The 12,757-nt window shown below is 29.4% G+C and overlaps 2 protein-coding genes across 5 annotated transcripts; both read right to left on the bottom strand.

Annotated features, from left to right (window-relative positions):
- Positions 1-3,861: 3,861 nt before the first annotated feature.
- Positions 3,862-6,127, bottom strand: LOC110622723. 4 transcript variants are annotated; one of them, XM_043959582.1, is made up of 4 exons: positions 5,619-6,127; positions 5,345-5,412; positions 4,860-4,927; positions 3,862-4,762 (listed from the first exon to the last, which is right to left on the bottom strand). In XM_043959582.1, the coding sequence occupies exons 1-4, from the start codon at positions 5,877-5,879 to the stop codon at positions 4,107-4,109; spliced, it is 1,053 nt and encodes a 350-aa protein (XP_043815517.1). In that variant the 5' UTR covers positions 5,880-6,127; the 3' UTR covers positions 3,862-4,106. The 4 variants fall into 4 exon arrangements, with proteins under 4 accessions (XP_043815517.1, XP_043815516.1, XP_021623017.2 ...); XM_043959581.1 differs by having other exon boundaries at positions 3,862-4,765; positions 5,619-6,126; XM_021767325.2 differs by having other exon boundaries at positions 3,862-4,765; positions 5,345-5,400; positions 5,619-6,125.
- Positions 6,128-10,856: 4,729 nt separating this feature from the next.
- LOC110622303 (ribosomal protein S10, mitochondrial) lies at positions 10,857-12,260 on the bottom strand. The gene is made up of 2 exons (XM_021766771.2): positions 12,090-12,260; positions 10,857-11,516 (listed from the first exon to the last, which is right to left on the bottom strand). The coding sequence occupies exons 1-2, from the start codon at positions 12,122-12,124 to the stop codon at positions 11,129-11,131; spliced, it is 423 nt and encodes a 140-aa protein (XP_021622463.1). The 5' UTR covers positions 12,125-12,260; the 3' UTR covers positions 10,857-11,128.
- Positions 12,261-12,757: the final 497 nt, after the last annotated feature.

Raw genomic sequence — 12,757 nt, 5'->3', positions numbered from 1 at the left:
AATGATGGGCGATAAGATAATAAATACAAAAATCGATTAGTTTGTACCTACTGCATGCACATTTATAATTCCGGAGCTATACCAAAGAGACGATTAATGTGTAGGAGATCGGTATTTTATTCCAGTCTCATCAAGTCGTGCTTGGCTTATTCAGTCTGTATCGAGATAGGATTCCCTGAGTCACCAAGATCGATAGTATTAGTATTTAATTTCCATTTATTAGTACGAGTTTTGAAGGGGTCTACCTGTTCAGTTTCAAGTTTTGGTAAAATCATAAGGGTTGGTGGTTTTATCTTGCTAACTCCATAAATTGGACTTTCTACTAGATCGACCAAACGGAAAGATCCACATAGTTCTTCTAAATTCTATATATACGTGTCATAATCTAATTGGATTCTAGTTTTTATATGATATTACTCGCTAAAATTAACCGTTGTGGTAAATGGTAATGTAATGCCTAGATAATCACAAGAGGAGAGATGAATTTCATAAACTGTGTAGATGTTGAATTGGGTCAATATATCAAAGCCATAACAAGTTAGTGATGCAAGCAGGTTGAGGTTGCAGCTTATAGATTGGTATTGAACCATATGGGATATACATCAGCTATTATGTCACCTCCCATCAAATTAAACTTGCTGCTTTGCCTTGCTCAGCATCTCCCCAAGACACACACACACAACATGGGATCTTATATATTAATATGCTATTGTATAAAGTACGGTTAGCCTGACACAGTGCAATTGCTATCAATTCTCTCTTTCTTTTTTTTTTTTTTTCTTTCTCTGATTTCATTGTCATTTGATTAGATTTCTCAATCTTTCTTCCTGTCCTCTTGCTCATGACCTAACTAGTAAAACGATGTCGTCTTGAATTTCAGTTGTCTTTTTCCTTGCTTTCGATTCCCTGGACATGATAAGCCCTAGGTAAACAATGTGCTCTATATATATAGAGAAAAATTAATTTAAAAAAAATGCGCTATAAGACAAAGCAAGGGTCCACCAGCAGCTAAAATTGAATCAATCATCCAATCATTGTGATTTGAATGATAATTAACAGATAATCTCCACTTTTCTAATTATATATTTTGGTGAAAATATTTTATAGTAAAATATTCTTCATATTTTATGGTATCATTCCATACAGCATTGTCTACATGGAATCACTGTTGTAATATATAATTTTTCCTTTTTTGGCATTATTCATAATTTTTTTGTTAGACAAAATAATTTTAGTTTTTTATGCGATAACAGACCATGTGGCCCAGATTAAGCAAGGGCCCATCAATGGGACACATGAAAGGTTAAAGAAAAAGGATGTTCTAAGGCAGCCTTCACACCCCATTATCACAATGGGGGACAGAAATTCTTGTTTGTCACTTAAGACATTGAAGCTTACTGTAATAGTCAAACTTAATTATGACTAAAAAACTAACCTAGGCTTAACCAATTTCATTACGTATTTTTTGTAATAATACACATACTCAGCTGGGTTGTTAGGAGGCATTCCCCTTAATTACGTTTATTTTAATTATGATGATTTTAGAGAGAGAATTCTCCACTTGAAGGCTTATTTCTGGTAGTTTCTTCTTCAAGTTAGCTAAAGCATCAGCATTGAGAATTACCCTTTGCGCCTTTTGAGATAGAAGAAACCCTTTCAATTAGATGGGTGGTGTGTTCTCTTAGCTCTGACGCCTTAGTGTACGTAGCTAGCATTATTTGGATGCCAATTTAGCAAATTCCATGCATTGTGAGAGAGGGTTATTGGGAGATGTTGTCCTTTAAGGTTTTTGTTGTGTTTAGTGCAAGTTGACTTTAACAAGAGAGTTTTGAAAGAGAGCTTCATCAGGAACTATGAGAGTTAGAAAGACATTTCAATTGATGAAGCCTCCTTTTTCTTTATCTCCATTAGGTTGGTTTGGTTGTCTTGGGTTCTCTAGTAAATGAAGGCATGCAAAGAAAAGTTTTTACAGAACTTTTTTGGTTTGTAATGGTAGTATGGGAGTATTCTTACTGTTTGGAATTCAAACCCGGTGTTCCAACTTGAGAGGGTTGATTTCTTGCCATCATTCTCGAAGTGATCCCACTGGTTATAAAACTTCTATCACTAAAAAAATCATGTATAACGAACCAGGAAAAAAAAAGAAAAAGAAAAAGGAATATTTTCATAATCACCAATACTCTTAAAGGATTGGCATGCATAGCCGATCTAGTAGGCAGTAGCAGCCCTACCCAACCCACATCTCTGGCCGCTGCTTGTGGAGACGGATCATCCACCAATGTGGCATCGATGACTGATATGTCGAGCTTTTGGAAAAGGGCCCTAGCTTCTAGCTACTAAAATCTAGTGGCTCCTTGCAAAAGGACGTCTAATTTTTTGGGTGGAGGATGAGGATGAGGGCCCTTCCCCAGTTCCTTTGTTTCTCTCGAGTCTCGACACGTTCATTTCCATTATATGTAAGACTTTAATAACTACAGTCAACTTATCTCGACTCTTCATGGCTTCAACCCGATTTACGCCTCCGTGCGAATAATATTATGAGAAATACTAATAACAATCACGTTTTTTACACGTGTTTATAGTTTGAATTTAGCTACTTCCCTAGAAGAGGGTCACATTTGGCTTTCAAAAGACGAAACTTAGCAGATCCCACTGGTTATAAAACTTCTATCACTAAAAAAATCATGTATAACGAACCAGGAAAAAAAAAGAAAAAGAAAAAGGAATATTTTCATAATCACCAATACTCTTAAAGGATTGGCATGCATAGCCGATCTAGTAGGCAGTAGCAGCCCTACCCAACCCACATCTCTGGCCGCTGCTTGTGGAGACGGATCATCCACCAATGTGGCATCGATGACTGATATGTCGAGCTTTTGGAAAAGGGCCCTAGCTTCTAGCTACTAAAATCTAGTGGCTCCTTGCAAAAGGACGTCTAATTTTTTGGGTGGAGGATGAGGATGAGGGCCCTTCCCCAGTTCCTTTGTTTCTCTCGAGTCTCGACACGTTCATTTCCATTATATGTAAGACTTTAATAACTACAGTCAACTTATCTCGACTCTTCATGGCTTCAACCCGATTTACGCCTCCGTGCGAATAATATTATGAGAAATACTAATAACAATCACGTTTTTTACACGTGTTTATAGTTTGAATTTAGCTACTTCCCTAGAAGAGGGTCACATTTGGCTTTCAAAAGACGAAACTTAGCAGTGCACAAACCTGTAATTAAGGAGAGTATTAATAACTTAATCAAATTGATCACCGGCCTATCAGGGCATTCTCAAGCGAATCAGTCTTATATTGCATGTCCCAATCCGATAGACATAAAAATAGCCTAATCGATAACGTCACAAGAGATAGAAGAGCAAGTCTAGTCACCTCATAGTCCTGTCAACATTCGCGCTGAGAGAATAAATGGCTGGTTGACAAAGAAGAGTACGCTGACACGTTCGTAATTATGGACTTATACGGATCTAAATAATAGGGACATGTGTCGCTGGAGTAGGATACACTATATATCCTATTTTTTGAATTTCAGAATTGATACATATAACGGACAAAAGATATTTTTTCGTTTTAGAATGAATTAAAAAAAATATTCATCATTATATTCAATAAACTTATTAAAATATTCTAAATTTTAATTATGTTAGCCAAATTTTCTCCTTCAAATCAGAATTATTTTAATAGTCAATAGTTTGTCTAACGTTATAAAGAGTAATTTTTTATAATTTAAAATTTTAACCTTTAAATAAATCAAACTATATGCTTTGCTTTTGTGGGGTGGTTCCCTACATTTTCATAATTTAATAAATATTAATTAAAGTGTATAATTATATTAAGCTTGATATTTCCTCGTTAAACCCAAAATAATTAAATTTCCAACAGCTTATTTAATTAATATTTTAATTTAAATCCACATCGACCATGAAGTGGGCACTAGACAAAACACTAAAACAATAAGATAATTATATATATATATATATATATATATATATATATATATATATATATATATATATATATATATATATATAACACTTTAACGAGCATCCATTAATTTGTTCTCCATAAAGAATCCCAACTCAAATCTTCACTTTCTTTCAAACTACAACATGAAATGATTCAGATTCTGTGTTCAAACGTTTCTCTGCTACTGCAATATTTGCATGGTTTGCTTCCCCTAACAAGCTGCTTATTGATCGAGCTTTCACTATGCCTAGCTTCATCTTCTTCTTTGAGATCATCAATGGCTTCTTTTTGTCATCACCTTCGTCATCAAGTTTATTGTCTGCCAATGGATGTTTTTGTTCCTTATCTTCTGATGATAATGAGGTGCTTGGTAATGGCTGGGATGATATGGCTTTCTTTGAAGTTGATGAAGAGCTCGCCATGGCTCGGCTGCGGACGCTGGTCATGCTTCTTAGCCTTCCTTTTCCAAGATGATGTTCACAAAGAGAGTAGCCCACAAGTGTTTGTTGGCAACATCTCCATCCTCTTCCATTCACACGACTGCACCTCGATCCCTCCATTAGTGCACCACCTCTAATTCTCTTTTTACCATTGATTCCCTCTTTGGTTTCCTTGTCTTCTTTATCTGCTGCTTCTGTATTTGCATTTCGTTGCAGGCATTTCTTGTTCATTTTCGTCTTCATTTTCTTGTCTTTCATTACTGTTGTTTCTTCTTCTTTTGATCTTTCAAAGTTTCCTCTCCTCTTCTTCAATGGAAATGCTTTCTCTCCTTCACACCACCTCCCAACTTCTATAACAGAATACAACAACCAAACAATTATTAAGTTTCTTGGTAGTATTTTCATGGGGATTTAGAATTCATGGCTTTCTAACACAATCTCTACCTTGATGAGACGGATTTGATAGTTGATGAACCACAGTTTCAGATTCAGCACCCAAGAAATCTCCCCTTCTAAAGAGATAGATTATCCACACATTCATCAAATTTTTACAGCAACAAGAAAAGAAAATGCGAGTAAGCAAGAAAATGGAATCAGTGCAAGTGTAGAGCGAGATGAGAATATTAAAGATGGGGACCAGCATCCCATGCTAGAAAATGTAACTTCATGGAGCATCTCTTCATTAACCAAAATAATTTGAAGGAAAAATTAAAAGAAAATTACTAAGATTAGCAAGGTAAGATTTGTAGCTAACGCTGATAAACAACAGATAAACAGTATTTTCCCACTTACAGTATTTGTATTTTCCTGGTAAAATTAATATATGGGTCTCTACCACTTTAACCTTTTTCTTCTTGTTTTTACTACATGATTTCATGAGAGAAGAGAAGAGAAGAACAAAGGTTTTAACTTTATGCCTTCTTTCTTACCTGGTATTATCACTCCTTCCAACTCCACCTCCTCCTCCTCCTCCTCTCTTATCTTTCTGCAAGAAAAACTACAATAAAATTACAGCAAATAGAGGATCCACTCAATCAGACTCGTGATTGATGAAACTCGTGGGTGCAAATTAACCAACAAATTAAAGAAAATCCAACAATATGTCTCTCTAGGTCACATTGAGAACAGAAGTGCAGTACTATAGCTATACGCGTTGGGCATCCATGAGAAAAGGGTATAATTTGGAGCTGTTAATTCACTAACCTGAAAATCTTTGACCTCCTGAGTTGCTGAGCCATCAGAGCAAGCCTGGGGGTTGCTACCACCTCCGATCGGTTGATTTGGTTGATGAACGGACTGAGGATCGAAAAAGGCAGGTTTTTGATCTTGTTGAGGGAGATTCTGAAGTGGGTTTGTGTTAAGTTGAAGTTGCACCACCGGAGAGCGGCTGAAGTGGGGATCTGAGAGAGGTAGAGGAGAAAGAGAAGATAAAGGAAACGGTACCTGTCTTTTTCTAATCCTCATGGGTGCAAGAAAAGATTTTTCTCCCCTGTGAACAAGATTTGATCTGAGAAACAAAGAAGTAGAGTAAACTAGAAGAGAAGAAGGGAAGCCGGCAGTGATCGTCGAAGCTGAGATTTCATCGGAAAGACAGAAAGAGAGAGAGAAGGTAAGTGTGCAAAACCAAACAATACCATAATAACACCAAGACCAAGAAAAAATAAATTTATCCTTGAAAGAGTGAGTTTCTCTCTCTAACTTTTATTTGTTGCACCACAGAAAGGAAAGGGAATAAGAATAGTAGACGAGCCTTGAGTGAGCACCCACGTGCCACATAAGAGGGCACGTGCGTTGAGAAAGTGGGTAAAATTGAAAGAAATTTTAGAATAATGCCTTAATTCTACCTATAATTGCTTTGCAAGTCATATATATCTCCAAAAAATTATAATCACATATTTTTTTTTCGACAATAAAATTTTTTTAAAAAAATAAAAATTATTTCAATTTATATTTCTTTTAATATTTTAAAAAATTTAAATTTTCTCTTTATTTAATAAAAAAATAACATATTTACCACATAATTAATACATTTAATTAAATAAAACTTAATTATTATAATAACAGGTTAATAATTTAAAAAATCAATATAATAGTAAGTTGGTTTGAATAATTATGAAAAATTTTAAATTTCAGTCGCTCAATTTTTAATTTTCAGTTAGAAAAATAAAAATCACAATTGTTTAAATATTAATTAATTAAATATTATAAAAATATTTTTTTATAATTATTAATATTTTAATTTAAGTAAAATATTAAATATTATTTCTAGAATTATTGTCCAACGTAGCATTTATCTATCTAAAATAACTACATTTATATATATTAATTTATTTTTTTTCTTAATTTGTAATCAGCATTTCATCATATGAAAAATTCTTATCATATAAAATAATTATATATAAAACAATTATACCTCTAATTAATTAAAAAAATAATAACTTAATTTTATAAGTGAAATTTATTATAATTTTAATATATAATTTATTTTTTAATTGATTGAGCCTGTGAATTTATTCGCATTTTGTAATTACTGAAAAATAGGTGGGTGGCTGATAAACCAAAGGAGCAGGAGGAGTGCCAGGGTGGCAGAAAGAGAATACAAAATGATGGGAGTGGGTAGTTTTCTTCTTTCTTTATTTTTGAGATGAGGATGTGGGTCCCATACTCTCATCTTCTACAACGACCTCTCTAGTCTTCTTTCTCTCGCCTGTTCCTCCCACCCACCCAATCCCAACTCTTTTTCTTTATTTTCCTATTATTTATTCTACTTAATAATACCAATAACAAATAAAAAAATTTATAATTTAATTTTTAAATATTACTATTATTAATAAATACCCTATATTTAAAAACTTATTAAAATATTTTTATTTTTTTACATCAATAAAATAATTTTTTATCTATTTCTAACATCAAAAATATAATAAAAAACTAAATTATTCTCTTTATTTTATCAATTTTTTTTTCTTGATTTTTTTTATTTTATTTTTCTTTAAAAAACAAGAAGAAAGTGATTTTTTTTCTTTATCATTATCATTATCTTCTACGTCTTTTTTAAAAAGGAAAATGAGTGACCATTTTGTTAATAAAAAAAATAATAAGAATATTTTAATTAATATGAAAAATTAATAATATTTTAATAAATTTTTAAAAATATAGAGACTAACTTGTTAATAATAGTAATATTTAAGAATTAAATAAAAAATTTTATTTAAAGGCAAAATTAATTTTTAAAAATTTTCTTTTTTATTCTTTATTTATTTTTAATAGAAAATATGACAGAATGACTATTTCATCGATGGATAAAAAGAACTACAGAACTTTTTAATAGACTTTTAAAAATATAAAAATTAATTTATTAATAATAAAAATATGACTAAATAATAAATATCCCTAATAACTATTTATAATTGCAATAACTAATTGCTGGAAATTTTATTTTGATACATTATTATTAGTGCTGTATATTTTGTTAAAATTCAATTAAAACATTAACATGTACTATTTTATAAAATTAGAATCTTTAATATTTTTATTATATTATATAAAAAATTTTAGTTAATTTATTTTAATCTTATCAAATAAACCAAATAGTATAAATAATTAAAGTCATAAAGATAAGATAGTATATATACTTAAAATTACAAAGATTGAACAACATAAATATTAAATTCTAAAAAAAGTTTATTAGCATTTTCTTTGAAAAATTTAAAAAAGTTGATTTTATAAAAAAATGATTGTTATGACATAGTGAAATTTATTAATTAATTTTTTAATTTTAAAAAAATTATAATGTTTCTCAAAATTTTAAAAAAATATATTAATTAATTTCTTTATCAATTTTACTTATTAAATATTATAAAATTTTTAAAATATTTTTAATATAAAAAATTAATTATTATAATTTTTATAAAATTGAATAATCAATCACTTAGTTTTCTTATATTAAATCACTTAATGGATAATATTAAAATAATTAGTATATTTTTGAAATCTAAAAGATATTCTAACTAATTTTTTCAAAATCGATAGATTAATTAATAAATTTTTTATAATATAGAAATTAAATAATAATTTTTTTATAAAATATATAATGTTTTTTAAATATATTTTAAAATAATAAAATTAAGTAGTTAATTTTGATAAAATATTGAGATCCAATTATGAAAAAAAAAAAATTAATAGCTTTTGCTATTAATTTGACACCCAAAATAATGCCTTTTTAAGTTAAGTTAATATTTGAACTCCACTAATTACACGTATTTTTTTATCTCTTTAATGTGAAGTTAAATTTTTTTAATAAACTTTTTATTTTTTACTTTTTATACTTTATTTTTAATATTTTAAAATTTAATTAAAATATTTTAATATTAATTATGGTCTAATTTTTTTATATTATCAAAAATAATATATTATTATTACTAATCAGTTCATTTTTTTTAATTTTTTTCTGGTCAAAATCGAACTAAACCGAAATAACAAAAAAATTTTAAAATAAAAACCGAACCGAATTGAAAAAAATAAAAAACCAAGCTGAATTTCTGAATTAATTTAGTTCAATCGATTTTTTTTTTATTTTAACTGAATACGGCTCATCACTTCGACACACCATTTGCTTTTTTATGTGGTTCCAATTGACTCTTTAGTTTTTTGTTATTTTCTCGTGATTTAATTTTATTCGGATTCACATTGTGTAAACATATTAATAAGAGCAAAACACTCTCTCTCTAAGTTTAGAATATATTTTATATTCATAATTTGAACTCGAGACTTTTAATTTAGGGAAAAAATATTTATATCATCTCATGTCACCTCTTTAAAATTAAAGAATAAAAAATAATTGTGTAATCCGAAAACATCTTTAAAAATCAGGATATGATGAGATTCAGTACATTATACACGGTTAACTTCATAGTTTCACTGTATTTTCATTTACTTAATCTATAGTGTTTGTACACTCAACAAAGAAAAATTTAGAATTCAAAAAATTTTCCTACCCACTGTAGTACACAAATTGATTGTACACCCATACAAATAAAAATTTAAAATTTTATATTAATATGTGAGTTTTATCATGTTTTATATATATTTTTTTAATCTTAAACTATGTGTTAAAAATTAAAATAATTTCTTAATAAAAATAAAGAATAGAGTATAATAATATATACAAAATTAATAAAATCAAATTAAATCGATTTGAGCAGATATGATTTAATTTTCTTTTTTGTTCTGATATAGTAGTTTAGAGCTTACAATTTAGATTCCAAAATTTAGCTGTTTTTTTTTTTTTTTTCAGAAAAAACTAATCCCTAAAGCATATTCCTATTAAAGTTTTGTTATTTTTTTTTTTTATAAACATTTTGTTAAAATTTTATTAGTCATGGGTCCTAGAGTCATTTACAAAGTTGTGATTTGTGAATCTTATTTCCAAATGGGAATGAAACTAATACATTTCTTTAAGTGTTTTTCCTTTTATTAATGTATTTTGTTTGACCAATTTACTTAAAAATGCAAATTTTTTTTACTATTTTTAATTTAATTCAAAATTTTAAAAATTAATAAAATTATCCAAAATTATAAATTTTAGACCATGCGCCATGTCACTTATTTTTATTACACCATTGTAAAACCTATATAAAAGTTATTGATAAAAAAATCTATAATTTTTTATTATTTTATAATTTAATTCAAAATTTTAAAAAATGGATACAAATCAATTCTAAATCTTTGAATTTATTTTTCATCCATGTTTGATTTGATGCAAGGGACGACATAACTTGTAACTTCTTTCAGTTTGTTATTAATTCTTACATTACAAGTATCATATTTATTAAATTTATTATTTTTTAAATATCTTTAACGTATACTAATTGTAATAAATTTTACCATATTCAAATTTGTTTTCTTCTGTAATAATTTAAATTCAATACAATAATTCTAAATTAACTAAAATTAAATTTTAGTAAATATATAATTTTTGTTTTTTAAATTTAAACTCTTTAAATTTTTATTTAGTTAGACTAACGACAAAAAAAAAAATCAAACTTTCTAAATTTTCTTTTAGAATGAGGGGCCAAAACGTATGAGAAAATACACTCATATTTAAAAATTAGACTTTCAGAGGCGACGGGCCCCCGCCCCCCGCCCCCGCCTCAGAACCCTAGGTCCATCACTGATGGTATGAGCTTTATATCCGTATTTGTATGTGAATCTCTCATTTCCCATCCCCAAGGGGTTATGTAGATTTGTTTTTTTTTTGTTTGGCTATACGGACTTCAAGGCAAAGACTCTGAAACATGGTTGTGCAATGTGCATGTTATCTGTGACTCAAGCTTTTCTGTGGTGCAGATATAAACTAGCGGGTCTTATACACAAAAGAGACTCATGGCAAATACAGGAATGAATGCAAACTGAGGGAGAAGAAGGTGTAAGAAAGAACAATTTGACATCCAATTTAGAATCCTTTATCAAATTATTGCAATGGATAATTAAGATAAATAGTCACATGAACAGCTAACCATCTACCAAGTTAAATGGAAAATTTGGTTGAAAAGAAACACAAACAACTGATAACACAGAAAAGAGCATTTTATCAAATCAGATGCAGGGCCCTGATGTTCATGAAGATTTAGAGCTTGGCCAGAGAGATCTCAACCTGACCCATATCTTTTTTCCTTATACCATCCACTTTTCAAGAACAACACCATTCTAGTTCATTGTAGTAATTTTTGGAGTTTTCCCTTGTCCAAAGTGGTCTTGCAAGAAAGTATGATTTCATATTGAGCTCCAAATAAACGTTGGCGTTTTAACCAAAACAACTTCTTGCGCAATTCATTTGATTCTGTTTTCATGACCATAAATGTTTTCTTAATTTCCATGAAAAATTGTTCTCTGGACTTCTTATCAATATGGGGTGATCTTAACACAGTATACAAGACTCGTGATTCAGGCAATCCAATCTTTGACGAACCTGGAAGAGAAAAATAGGCATTTTCTGATTCACCACTTTTTGCACTAGCTTGTGAAGAAATGCTTCTCCCCACCAGAGAGAACTCTGAACAAATACTTCCAGAATTGGCTTCTAGATAATTAGAAAATACCCTGAACCATACAATAGAAGCAAACCACAAGTTAAGCCAAAAAAGCAAAGGTTTCATAGAGCAAACGGATCAATTTCTGCTACAGCAAATGTTCATAGACAAAGTTCACAACTTCCTACAGGATGTTATCAGAAACTCATAATTATAATTTGGCTACAGGTGATGAAGAAGCAATTAAGCTCACATTTGCAAATTCCCTTGTGTTTCAAAATGAATTAAGACCTTGTTGCAATTCTGTCCACCTCTTTTTCTTTTTCATAAAATCTGAACCAAAATAAAGTAAACGGAGCAAGAACTATTACAGTAATTTACTGAACACCAACTAATTGTTGCAGATTGAAGATACAAGAATTATAATATTTAAGCTTTTCTGCTAACAGAAAATCTCAATATGAAAAAAAAAAAATCCTAATTCAACATCACTGAATTTACAGATAAAGATTAATAGTTACTTTTTAGTAATCAAATCAAGATCAATCCAAGAAACCCACAAAAAATTAGATGCTAAAAACTAAATTTGTAAACAGGGGAAGTAAGATACGTAGATAGAGAAAGACAAAGATTAGGACTTTACTTGAGAGGATTGGAAGCTCGACGAAGAGCCAACATGGTGAATGGCTTGTTTTGGTGAAGAGAGACTTGAATGAAACGAAGACGAGAGTAAAAGGAGTAAACAATGTAGGAGGAGTGGACAGTTTCCCTCGGTTGAGAGCAATGCGGTGGACGGCGGCTAGGGTTATTAACGATAGAAGATCGCAGTATATAGGTAAAGTACAATTTAATCCTTAAACTATAGTAAAATTTATAATTTAATTTCTGTATTTTTAAAATCCACATATAAGCCCCTAATATTTTAAGAATTTTTACAAATTACCGAAATAATCTTTTAATGTTATTTTCAACGTGAAAACAATATTAGTATTAAATTTTATTTTATTAACAAATCCCATCGAGTTATAATTAAAATTTTAAAGTACAAGTTATTGAAGATATAAATTAATTGCTTTATTATCATTAGAATTTTTTGATACTCGCAAAATATTCATATATATGTAAATTAATTTTTAAAATGTTATAATTATTTATAAATATATGTTTATGTTAATAATTTCAAAGTTGATCCTCGCTTATTCTTTTTGGTCCGACTAAATACTAGTGTAATTCAAAAATAATCCAATTGTTGGCCGGTCAATTTGAGATTAGTCTAACCTAATAGTGGGGCGATTTTAGTCAAATTTAATT

This window comes from Manihot esculenta, chromosome 9 (assembly GCF_001659605.2).
Source record: "Manihot esculenta cultivar AM560-2 chromosome 9, M.esculenta_v8, whole genome shotgun sequence".
NCBI lineage: Eukaryota > Viridiplantae > Streptophyta > Magnoliopsida > Malpighiales > Euphorbiaceae > Manihot > Manihot esculenta.
Note: the sequence above shows the minus strand (reverse complement) of the source record. Positions and strands in the feature narration are given on the sequence as shown.